A 12,505-nucleotide genomic window follows, 5' to 3' on the forward strand; every position below is an offset into this window, starting at 1 on the left:
CTTCCTCTCTCTCAAAAATAAATAAACATTAAAAAAAAGACATATGGAAACTCAACAGCACACTTCTAAAAGTTTATTTTTGTTTTGAGAGAGAGCACATGAGTTGGGGAGAGGGACAGAGAGAAAAGAATCCCAAGCAAGTTCTACAGAGCTGGATACAGGGCTCAAACTTACGAACTGTGAAATCATGATCTGAGTTGAAATCAAGAGTCAGACGCTTAACTGACTGAGCCACCCAGGAGCCCCAAAGGAAGAGTTCTTTTTTTCTTTTTCTTTTTAAAGTTTTATTTTTTTTTAATTTTTTTTTTTTCAACGTTTTTTATTTATTTTTGGGACAGAGAGAGACAGAGCATGAACGGGGGAGGGGCAGAGAGAGAGGGAGACACAGAATCGGAAACAGGCTCCAGGCTCCGAGCCATCAGCCCAGAGCCTGACGCGGGGCTCGAACTCACGGACCGCGAGATCGTGACCTGGCTGAAGTCGGACGCTCAACCGACTGCGCCACCCAGGCGCCCCTAAAGTTTTATTTTGAGACGGGTGGGGGGGGGGGGCGCAGAAAGAGAAGGAAGGAGAGAATCCCAACCAGGCTCTGCAGTGTCAGTGTGCCACTTGAACCTATGAACTTATGATCATGAGCTGAAATCGAGAGTCTGACGCTTAACTGACTGAACCACTCAGGTGCCCCAGGGTTGTTGTTGTTTTTATATTTATTTTGAGAGAGTGTGTTAGCAGGAGATTGGGGAGGAAGGGAGAGAAGGAATCCCAAGCAGGCTCTGTGTTGTTGGCACAGACATGGGGCTCGATCTCACGAACTGTGATCTCACTTCTTAATTACCAGTGGGTCAAGGAAGAAATCACAAAGGTAATTAGAAAACAGTTTGATGGTTATATGCTAACTAATTTGGATGTTAATTAAGGGTGCCTGGGTGGCTCAGTCGAGCGTCCGACTTCAGCTCAGGTCATGATCTCTCGGTCTGTGGGTTCGAGCCCCGTGTTGGGCTCCGTGCTGACAGCTCAGATCCTGGAGCCTGCTTCGGATTCTGTGTCTCCTTCTCTCTCTGCCCCTCCTCTGCTCATGCTCTGTCTCTCTCTGCCTCTCAAAAATAAAGAAACGTAATAAAAAAAAAATTTGGATGTAAATTTAAAAAAATTAAGAAAAAAGAAAGAAAGAAAACAGTTTGATGGGGTGCCTGGGTGACTCAGTTGTTTGAGCGTCCCACTCTTGATATTGGCTCGGGTCATGATCTTGCAGTCTGTGGGTTTGAGTCCTGTGTCAGACTCTGTGCTGGTAGCACGGATCCTGCTTGGGATTCTTCCTCTTTCTCTGCTCTGCCCCTGCTTGCACTCTCTCTGTCTCTCAAAATAAGTAAAAACTTAAAATATTTTGAGATGAATGGAAGAAAATATACACCAAAACTTACTGGGATGCTGCTGAAACAATGCTTAGAGGTAAATTTATAGCTTCAAATATCTCTTAAAAAAGAAGAGGGGTGCCTCTTAATTTAACAGCTCCCAGTTGGAAACACTCAAATATCCATCAGTGGAAGAAAGGATAACCCATATTGTGATACATTCCTACCATGTAACATTATTCCTCAGTAAAAAAGAACAAACTACTCATACTCATAATGAGTCACAAAAACTGAGCAAAAAAAGCCAGGATATAACGCATATGATTTTGTTTAGTTTAAGAACAGGCAAAATAGTACATAGTGATAGAAACAATAACTTGATTGTTTCTGGGAGGACAAGAGTGGTATTGATTGGAAGGGGATGAAATAATGGAAATATGGATAATAGAAATCCTTAAAAAAATTTTTTTAATGTTTATTTTTGAGAGAGACAGAGACAGAGACAGAGTACAAGCAGGGGAGGGGCAGAGAGAGAAAGAGGGAGACTTAGAATCTAGAGGCTCCAGGCTCTGAGTTGTCAGCACAGAGCCTGATGTGGGGCTTGAACTCATGAACTGTGAGATCATGACCTAAGCCAAAGTCGGACACTTAACTGACCGAGCCACCCAAGCGCCTCTGGAAATCCTCTTGATTGAGGATTACATGGAAGTAAATATTTGTTTAAGCTTATCAAATTTAAACTTGAGATTGGTGGATTTTACTGTGTATGAGATATACCTTTATTATGGCCATAAGGCCCAGGAGCTGGTATTACAGAAACTACTTTAGGATCAGAGATATGGCTTCAGATTTGAACGATTAGCTAGGATTGAGTTCCCATTATGTGGTAGTATCTTAGAAGAGCTTGGACTTTTCTGTCGCTGAAAAGATAATTGAAAAATTCTGTCCATTGGCCTTGAGCATAGAAACAAGAAGGACCTTAGCAATCTGTGTTAGGCTTTAGATAAGATTTTTCTTTTTCTTTTTCTTTTTTTTTTCAATGTTTTTATTTTATTATTTTTGAGACAGAGACAGAGCATGAGCAGGGGAGGAGCAGAGAGAGAGGGAGACACAGAATCCGAAGCAGGCTCCAGGCTCTGAGCTGTCAGCACAGAGCCCAATGCGGGGCTCGAACTCACAGACTGTGAGATCATGACCTGAGCTGAAGCTGAAGTTGGATGCTTAACCGACTTAGCCACCTAGGCACCCCTAGATAAGATTTTTCTTAAATTACCTGTAAAAAAATCAGTGCCCATGTCTTTACCATGCATAGGTATGGGATCTGAATTTATGCTGTGTTTTTGATGCATGATCTCAAGCTAAGAAATTATCAAAATTAGACCAGGAACTAGCGTACACCAACATTAATAAACATCTTTTAAGAGTTTATGGGACTCCTTAGACAAGAAGACTCACTGAAAATGTATTTCTATACTTATCCTAGGAAGGCTAACCACCTTAACAGGGAGTTGTTACACACAGCAAACAAGAGGAAGGTCAGCTTAAGGTTTCGAAATAGTATTATAGTCTAAAACAAGAGTTAAAGCATAGAAAGCAGAATGAAAGAAGTTTAAAAAAAAAATTAGGTATGATGGTGAGACATAAACCTGTCACAATTATAAAATTAACGACATTGCTACAATTGAATTAGATAAAAGAGTGCGCTGGCTGTAGTAATGTCAAGTGATTTCTTCAAACTGCTTACTAATTTAGTATATTTAATACCTGAACTTTTACATAAAATGCTTTAATACCGTAATCTCCTTAAAACTATTTTTGACTGGCAGATTATTAAGATTGCTATTGAAAGGCCTAAAAGTCTAGTGATAACTTTTTAAAATTACAGTTTGGAGGGAGTATAAATAGAACTCACCACGTGTTTGTTTCTCCCCCCCCCCCCCCCCCAAATGGTCCCCTTCAACTGATACTTACCTTCTATCACCAGCAACTAACCAAGTACAGGCTAGTCTCTTTGCCTAAGCATTCTTTCTTCATGTAGCCCATCAAACGTGGTGGGGAGGATTATTGGTAAAGTACAGGCTAGTCTGAACCTAAGCATTCTTTCTTCAAGTAGCCCATCAAACACAGAGGGGAGAATTATTGGTAATGAGTGTAGAATATTTTTACTGAGGTATTCTTTGACCTAGAAATGATAGATAACTTGATAATATTTGTCTCTTTTTGAAACATTGAACATTTGCAGCTGTGGGCTCTCCACAGTGGATGAGAGAGTGTTTTATTCGTTTACTCTTTTAATATTGGATGTGAAAATAATTTTCACGTCTATTTCATTTTTAAAAGCCTGCTATTTATGTGTTTATTCTTATATAATGTATTATAAGATTCCATGTCTTTAGCTAAAATGTAGATGTATCCAGTTTAAGGAATTATGGTTAGACTGAACCATGCTTTGCCAACTTGTTTGAACTACTCTGCCTCTGTTTAACTTTTTAAGTGATCCTGTGTTGAGAACTGTTCCTACATAGTATCTCATTCCAAATTATAGAGTAAATATGCACTAATGAAACTTTAGTTCATTGTGTTGCTTACTTTGCCTCTGTTGTTAAACCATTCCTTTTTCTCCCCCCTTTTGTTTTTTAAAGGCAAACCTACACAAATTTGAATATAACGTCTTATCTCTAGAGATGTTCTTTGAGTAAATACTCAACACCACCTCCCAAAACTGGCGGTGCCTATTCTCTTTTAAATCCGTCTGTTGCTAATATTAATGGTACTGACATCCCCCAAATCCTCATCATTGCTAGAGTGACTCATGGTTTCAGTAGCACTAATCTGGGGCTTTGGTCCTTATGTGAACATGCTCTCTTCCGTTTCCCACCAGTAGTTGATCCTGTCTCACTTGACTAAGAAGTGGTGGTGAGGTACATTTTCCAACTTTCTTTTCAGATTTATAAATACCAAAGTGCTGCTGGGTTTTCCTGCTCTGTTTTGCTTTTCTTCCTGCTCTTTAAACATTGACACACTTGTTGGAATTCCTACAAGTGTGGTTTATTGCAAGATTTGTGAAAGAATTGTTTAACTTTTGGTAAATTGTTTTGGGTATGTTTCTCTTTGGTGTTCCATCATTGTTCCTTGCATTGTTGCCAACTATATGCTAATTATATTTCAGACCTGATAAAAATGGGTCAGTTAAAAAAATAGCTAAATCATACAAATTGTTTTGAAATTTCCCTAATATTTTAAATTAGAAATTTTCAGTGTGATGTTATCTCACAACACTTTGAATACTGATAAGGATACTTTGAATATCTAAAAAATACCTTTATGTTTTCCTTTTATTTTTGTGTAATTTCCACAAATCAATTTAGAAAAATTACTCACATTTAACTCCTATTACTTGATACACTTATATATATTCTTAAGATAGTTGGCAGCATTGTCCTTGAATCTCTATTGGTTTGGGCTTATGTAATCTTTTTCTTTTCTCCATTTTTTGTTTTTCTTTTGCTTCCTAAGGACATGATGATACAGCGCCATGTGCAATTTTGAAAAGTATGGATAGTTTTAGCTTTCTCCAACACCCAGTCCACCAGAGGAGCTTAGAGATTCTGCAGAGGTGCAAGGAAGAGAAGTACAGTAAGGCTGCAAATCCTGATAAACTGTGTGTCATCACATATCTGTTTGGAAATGGAAACCAGGAGCATTTTGCACCAGGGTGGGACATAAATTGCATAGGCAATATGACCTCCATAATCGTTTGACCAGTCTCAGGATACTTCCATTGAGACTTAAGTTCTTTCTTTTGAAAAAGTTGATATACCTCTTCTTTGAACTTGGACGACTCTTTGCCTGTGATCCATGAGTTGTTAATTATACTTGGTTATAGACTCTGAATTTGTTTCCACTTTTGTCTTTAAAGTAGCTGAGTGATGGGTAAAAATGAATAATGATTTTTTCCCTGCTAATTTTTAAAAAATGCTTTATTGAAATCTAGTCGAGATAAAATTGCATGCAAAAGCATAGAGTTTGGTAAATTTTGACATATATGCACTTGTGAAATCATTAACATGATATAGATAATTACTATATCCAACACTACCAAAAGTTTCCTCTGCCTCTTTCCAATTTTTGGCTGATTGTTATGCTTGCTTATGCTTGAATTTCAACATCAGCAGTGTTGCTTTTGTATATCATTGCTTAATCCACTTAGTTTGATTGCAGTTCTCCTATCAGACTTTTCTGTGTCTGGTTTAGAGAAAAACCACCATATTAGTGTTTTGGATTAAGGAAGAATGATAGAATCATAGTGGATATTTCTTTTTTTTCTTTCTCTTCTATTTCTTTCTTTTTCTTTTTTATAAAATTGGTGTGAAAAGATGCCCGTGGTCTCCATTTCCTCCTTTCTATTTGTTATACTCATTCTGAATGAAAATAGATTGTTTTGCTTATTGTGGAATTATAGTTCTTTTGCTACTGCTATAGTGAGAATAAAGAGATCCTTCAGAATACTCAAATACTCAAACCCCAACTTAGCAGTTTCCATATAATGGACCTAAATTACTTACAGATTCTGAGCTTTTTACAAATTACCACAGATTTACTTTGTTGATTTTACAGTTTTGTGATTGAAATTCCATGAAATTTTAGTAAGAATTTGTAAAAGCAAAATGTTGTGGATTCTTTTTTCAGTTCTTACTTTTGCTGTCTTGGTATAAGGAAATGTGTAATGCATTTTGAAAAATACTATTAAAAATGCTTTCTCATTTTAGAAAGAACAAAGGTAAGTATTTCATTTTAAAAAGACCATCCTTAAGAGTTACAATGAATTAATTGCTATTGTTTCTAAAAGGTTTACAATAAGTTTTATTTCAATTACCCATCTTCCTTTTTAAATCTTTTAATCCATGGGACATTATTTAAACCAGTTTACAAATCTTTTTGGGAGTTTAATTCTTTTTAACTTTTAAATAGTTGCAAGTGGTTTATTTGCTTTGTTGATTTTCATCATGTTCTGACAACCCTAGGCCTGATTGTATTCCAGTTTAGTATATATGGGTTCGGAATAGGAAGGCACCATGTACAGTATAGGCTGCGTGAGGAAATTGTACATTTGTTCTGTGTTTACATGCAAATTGATTTTTACATTTATGGAAGTTGGAGCTTTTCCATTATTTTAAGAAGTTTATTCCATTTTATATTATAGTACCACCAATAATTAGAATTTTATACTCTATAAAATTACAAATTCAATTTTGGGAGATTGTTGTTAAAAAAACAGGGGACTACCAGCTTTAGGTAATGGATAATTGGCAAGGTGAATGAACCCTTCCACAGGTAACAATGATAAAACCTGGAAAAAATTTTATTTTATTTATTATTTTTTTTTCCTATGTAAAACTTTTTTTTTTTCAGTATATGAAATTTATTGTCAAATTGGTTTCCATACAACACCCAGTGCTCATACCAAAAGGTGCCCTCAATACTCATCACCCACCCTCCCCTCCCTCCCACCCCCATCAACCCTCAGTTTGTTCTCAGTTGTTTTTTTAAATTTTATATTATTTATTTTGTTTTCAGTATATGAAATTTATTGTCAAATTGGTTTCCATACAACACCCAGTGCTCATCCCAAAAGGTGCCCTCCTCAATACCCATTACCCACCCGCCTCTCCCTCCCACCCCCCATCAACCCTCAGTTTGTTCTCAGTTTTTAAGAGTCTCTTATGCTTTGGCTCTCTCCCACTCTAACATCTTTTTTTTTTTTTTTTCCTCCCCCTCCCCCATGGGTTCCTGTTAAGTTTCTCAGGATCCACCTAAGAGGGAAAACATATGGTATCTGTCTTTCTCTGTATGGCTTATTTCACTTAGCATAACACTCTCCAGTTCCATCCACATTGCTACAAAGGGCCATATTTCATTCTTTCTCATTGCCACGTAGTACTCCATTGTGTATGTAAACCACAATCTCTTTATCCATTCATCAGTTGATGGACATTTAGGCTCTTTCCATTATTTGGCTATTGTTGAGAGTGCTGCTATAAACATTGGGGTACAAGTGCCCCTATGCATCAGTACTCCTGTATCCCTTGGGTAAATTCCTAGCAGTGCTATTGCTGGGTCTTAGGGTAGGTCTATTTTTAATTTTTTGAGGAACCTCCACACTGTTTTCCAGAGTGGCTGCACCAATTTGCATTACCTGGAAAAATTTTTAAAATAACAAAATGATTTGAAAGCATTGGAAAAAGACCAAAAAAAACCCACTAAAATACCATAAAGAAGCAGAAACCAGAGGAGAGTTTATTCTTTGAAGTAAGAAAATTAGTGGATAAGAATTGTGAATCTGTGGATTTTTGTACAAGGTCCTTCCCCACTCTCATAGCCCCAGAGACGGAAAACCACAACCATACTGACTTGAGGTATCAGAGAACAAAGTTGAGGACCGGCAAAACAACTTGGAATTTAGGAGGAAAATCTGAAACTGAGAAAGCTGCCAGAGGACTAAAACCCAAAGTTAGAGTATGAATTCTGCCAGCCGTACCTGGCTGACAACTATGAGTACACAGGGAAGCCTGTCAGCAAAGCAGTGCAAACCAAATAGGAGACAAACTTCGAAACACACAACTGTAGTAGGTGAGATTTGCAAGTTTGCTGCTTTTTTGACACACACTTTTTGTATCTGTGTGTAGCTCCTGTGGGAGAAAAGCTGAATTCTTCCTGCCTTAGTTGGAATCCCATAAGTAGAGGGGGGGAAAGAAAGAAGCAGAGGAATATTTGAAGAAATAATGGCTGAAAACTTTTTATATTTGTTAGAAACCTGGCTTAGAGATCCAAGAAGATTAATGATCTCCAAGTAGAATAAATACAAAAGAAAACCATAATTAGGCACATTGTAGACAAACTGCTAAATGTCAAAGACAAAGAGAAAATCTTGAGAACAGTGAAGAGAAAGTATGGCCTATCAAATACAGGGGAATAATGATATGATTAACACCTGACTTATTAAAGCAATGGAGATGGAAAGATGTTGAAAAATCATAATTAAAATCTCGCCCTGGCCCAAAATAAACCAGAACACAGCTGTTTCCTACCTCCCAAACAAATCCCAACTTTCAGGCAAAATTTCTGTATTTTTAGTTTGGGTCCAGACAAGTTAACTATCTGCTGAAAGAAAAATCAACAGTCTTCAGAGGAACATAACAGAATTTAGTGTTGGCACAATGTATTATCCATAATGTTAAGCTATCAGCAAAAATATTCTTAATAAATGAACCTTAAATAAATATGTTTTCAGATAAAAAGTATCTGAGAGAATTTGCCACCATAATGTGTATTCTATGAGAAATAATAATGGAAGTTCTATAAGCTAAAGGGAAATGGCACCAGGGTGCTTGGGTGGCTCAGTTGGTTAAGCGTCTGTTGATTTGCACTCAGGTCATGATCTCATGGTTCATGAGTCTGAGACCTGCGTCGGGCTATGCACTGACAGTGCAGAGCCTGCTTGGGATTCTCTCTCTGCCTCCCGCTCTGCCCCTGTTCCACTTGAGTGTGCATGTGCTTGTTCTCTCTCTCTCAAAAACAAATCAACCAACTTAAAAAAGTAAAATAAAGAGAAATGGCACCAGATGGTAATGTGGATGTGTAGTAAGTGTTGGTAAACTTTCTGCAAAGGGCTGGAAAGTAAATATTTTAGCCTCTGTGGGTCTTATGGTCTCTGTTGAAACAACTCAGTTCTACTGTGAAAGGAACCATAGATAATACATAAATAAATGAACATGGCTATGTTCCAATAAAACTTTACTATGGGCACTGAAATTTAAATTTCATATAATTTTCACATTTCACAAAATTATTTTTCTATTGCTATTTTTTTCCTTAACCATTTAAAAATGTAGGGGGCACCTGAGTGCCTCTGTTGGTTAAGTATCCGACTTTGGCTCAGATCATGATCTCATGGTTCGTGGGTTTGGGCACTGCATTGGGCTCTGTGCTGACAGCTTAGAGCCTGGAGCCTGCTTGGGATTCTCTCTCTCCCTCCCTCTGATACACCTCACCTTGCTGACAGTGCTTACCTTAAAGTCCCTGACCTCAGGCCCACAAATGTGTGGGGTCCCACAAATGATTGAAAATTTAATCTGGCCAAATACAATTAATGGAATTCCATTGTGGAATTTCAAATGAAATTTAAGTCTTACAAAAATGGAGTTAAAATAGAAATAAGTAATAGATATCTGAGAAATACAAGTATATTTCTTAACTAATCTCTACACCCAGTGTGGAGCTTGAACTCACAGCCCTGAGATTAAAAGTCACATGCTCTTCTGACTGAGCCAGCCAGGCACCCCTCAAGAAATCCTCAAATATTTTGAAAATAAACAACATGTATAAATGACTCATGAGTTAAAGAAAAATTTATAAGGGCAACTTGAAACTACTTCGATCTGAATGAGAATAGAAATAACATAACTTGCATAATGCAACTAAAGAAGTACCTAGAAGAAAATTGATAGCTTTAAGTCCTTATGTTAGGAAAAAAGGTCAAAAGTCAAGGATTTAAGCTTTTACCTTATGAAGCTACAACAAGAAGAGCGCATTAGACCCAAAATAAGTAGAAGTGACGAACTACAATCCATGAATACAAAGCAGACCAACAGTAGAGAGTATCAGTGGAAACCAAAAGCTGATTTTTCTTTTTTTCCAGTTTTAGAGGGAGAGAGAGAGACCACACATGTGCATGAGTAGGGGAGAGATGCATAGGGAGAGAGAGAATCATAAGCAGGCTCTACACTTAGTGCAGAGCCCGATGTGAGGCTTTATCCCAATTCCCTGGATCATGACCTGAGCCAAAATCAAGAAATGGAATGCTTAATCAACTGAGCCATCCAGGTGCCCCCAAAAGCTATTTTTTCAAAAAGAGCAATGAAATTTATAAAGCTCTGGGTCAGTCCATTAGAACTTTCTATAAAGATGAAAATGTTCTCCAACCATGCTATCTAAAAGCCACATATGGCTGTTAAGCACCTGAAATTTATTTAAAATTGAGAAACTGAAGTTTTAATTTGATTCAGTCAAATCAAACTTGAAAGCCACATGTGGCTAATGACTGCGGTATTAGTGCAGTTCTAGCCATTCTGATCAAGGAATAAGAGAGAAGAAGACGCAAATACTGTTATCTGGAATGAGAAAGGGACACAGTTATATATGATAGAGACCTCAAAAGACTGAGGAGAGATTATGTCAATAAATTAAGCAACTTAGATGAAATGGACAAATTCCTTGAATGTCAATCAAAATTGACCCAAGGAAAAATAGAAAGTTTGATCACTCCTATAAATGATATTGGCTTCATAAGTAAAATCTTCCCCCCACAAAAAAGTGTAGGCCTACATAGCTTCAATAGTAAATTTGATTTAAGAGATGTTTAAGAAAAGAATAATACCAGTTCTCTTCAACTATTTCAGAAAATATAGGAGCAGGTAACCTTGTACAAATCTTATGAGGCCAGTATTATTACTCTAATACCAAAAGCATACAAAAACATTACAAGAAAACTATGGACCTCACAATGATGGGTGTAAAAAGGCTTAACAACATAAGGGCTAACTGAATTCAGCAGTATAATAAAGGATAATACATGAAGCCCAGTGGAATTTAAGGTTGAATGAATGAATGAAAGGAATGAAAGTTTGGTTTGATAATAGAAAATCAATCATTATAATTCACTATATTATCCTTCTAAAAAAGAAAAAGCATATGATACCTCAGTAGTTGGAGAAAAAGATTTTTTCATAATTTTTCACTCATTTAAACACCTTTAGGAGCCTTGGAATAAAAGGCAGCCTTCCTCAATTTTATAAAGAACATGCATGAAAATCCTACGGCAGACTTCATATGTAATGATGAAAGATTGAACACTTCTCTGACATTGAGACAAGGCAAAGATACCTGCTTTTGACACTGATATTTAACATTGTACTGAAAGTCATACACAGTGCTATAAGGCAAGAAAAAGAAGTAAAAGGTGCATAGCTTGAAAAGGAAGATGTAAACAACATATGGTCCTCTATATACGAAGTGTTAAGGAGTTTGATATATGCTCTTTGATCTAGGAAGTAGATTCAACAGCCTCTCATGATACCAGGTAAATTTACAAAATTATACTATTTTAGCCATGAAGACATAGAAAATTAAATTTATGAATTTTATGTATACATCTTTGGCAGCCAGTCTCCTAGATATTCTTGGTATCCCCATATTATGGTATTCACAACCTTGTATAGTCTTCTGCATTTTTCCTGTCTTGGTCTGTGTGACTTATAGGACATGGCAGGAGTGATAGTATGTCAATTCCTAAATTAAGTTATGAAAGACTGCAGTTTTCATCTTAGGTAATTTCTTACTTGGTAGCTCTATCTCAGATCACTGTCTCTAGGAGAAAGAAGCAAACTGTCATCTGTGAGTCGCCCTGTTGAGAATCCCACTGAAGCCACTGGTCAACAGGTAGTGAGAAAATGATCTTTGCCACTAACTACATGAATGAACTTGGAAGCAAATCCTTCAGTTCCATTCCAGTCTTTTTTTTTTTTTTAAATTCAAGGTAGTTAACATACAGTATAGTATTGATTTCAGGAGTAAAACCCAGTGATTCATCACTAACATATAACACCAAGTGCTCATCCCAGCAGATGTCCTCCTTAATGCCCATCACCATTTACCCCATTGCCCCACCTGCCTCTCCTCTAGCAACCCCCAGTTTGTTCTGTGTATGTAAGAAGCTCTTATGGTTTGCCTTCCTCTCTGCCTTTATTCTTACTTTTCCTTCCCTTCCCTCTATATTCATCTCTTGTTTCTTAAATTCCACAAACGAATGAAATCATATGATATTTGTCTTTCTCTGACTTATTTCGCTTAGTATAAACACTCTAGTTCTATCCATGTTGTTGCAGATGATAAAATTTGATTCTTCTTGCCCCTGAGTAGTATTCCATTGTATATTTATACCACATCTTCTTTATACATTCATTAGTTGATGGACATTTGGGCTCTTTCCATAATTTGGCTATTATTATAAAATAATAGCATTATTGATAAACATTGGGGCGCATGTGCCCCTTTGAATCAGCATTTTTATATCTTTTGGATAAATACCTAGTAGT

At 36.9% G+C, this 12,505-nt stretch overlaps 1 protein-coding gene across 11 annotated transcripts in view; it reads left to right on the forward strand.

Moving 5' to 3' along the window:
- Positions 1-12,505, forward strand: part of MYO9A (myosin IXA) — a 282,129-nt gene that overhangs the window by 124,064 nt on the left and 145,560 nt on the right. For 10 of the 11 annotated variants that reach the window (XM_078448833.2, XM_078448830.2, XM_078448836.2 and 7 more), the window contains one exon: positions 4,869-4,988. The exons of the other annotated variant lie outside the window; for it this stretch is intronic. In XM_078448833.2, coding sequence (XP_078304959.2) covers positions 4,869-4,988 — 120 coding nt within the window. The remainder of the gene's footprint in view (positions 1-4,868; positions 4,989-12,505) is intronic. 11 annotated transcript variants of the gene reach the window in all.

The sequence above is a fragment of the Panthera onca genome, chromosome B3, assembly GCF_046562875.1.
Source record: "Panthera onca isolate mPanOnc1 chromosome B3, mPanOnc1 haplotype 2, whole genome shotgun sequence".
Taxonomy (NCBI): Eukaryota; Metazoa; Chordata; class Mammalia; order Carnivora; family Felidae; genus Panthera; species Panthera onca.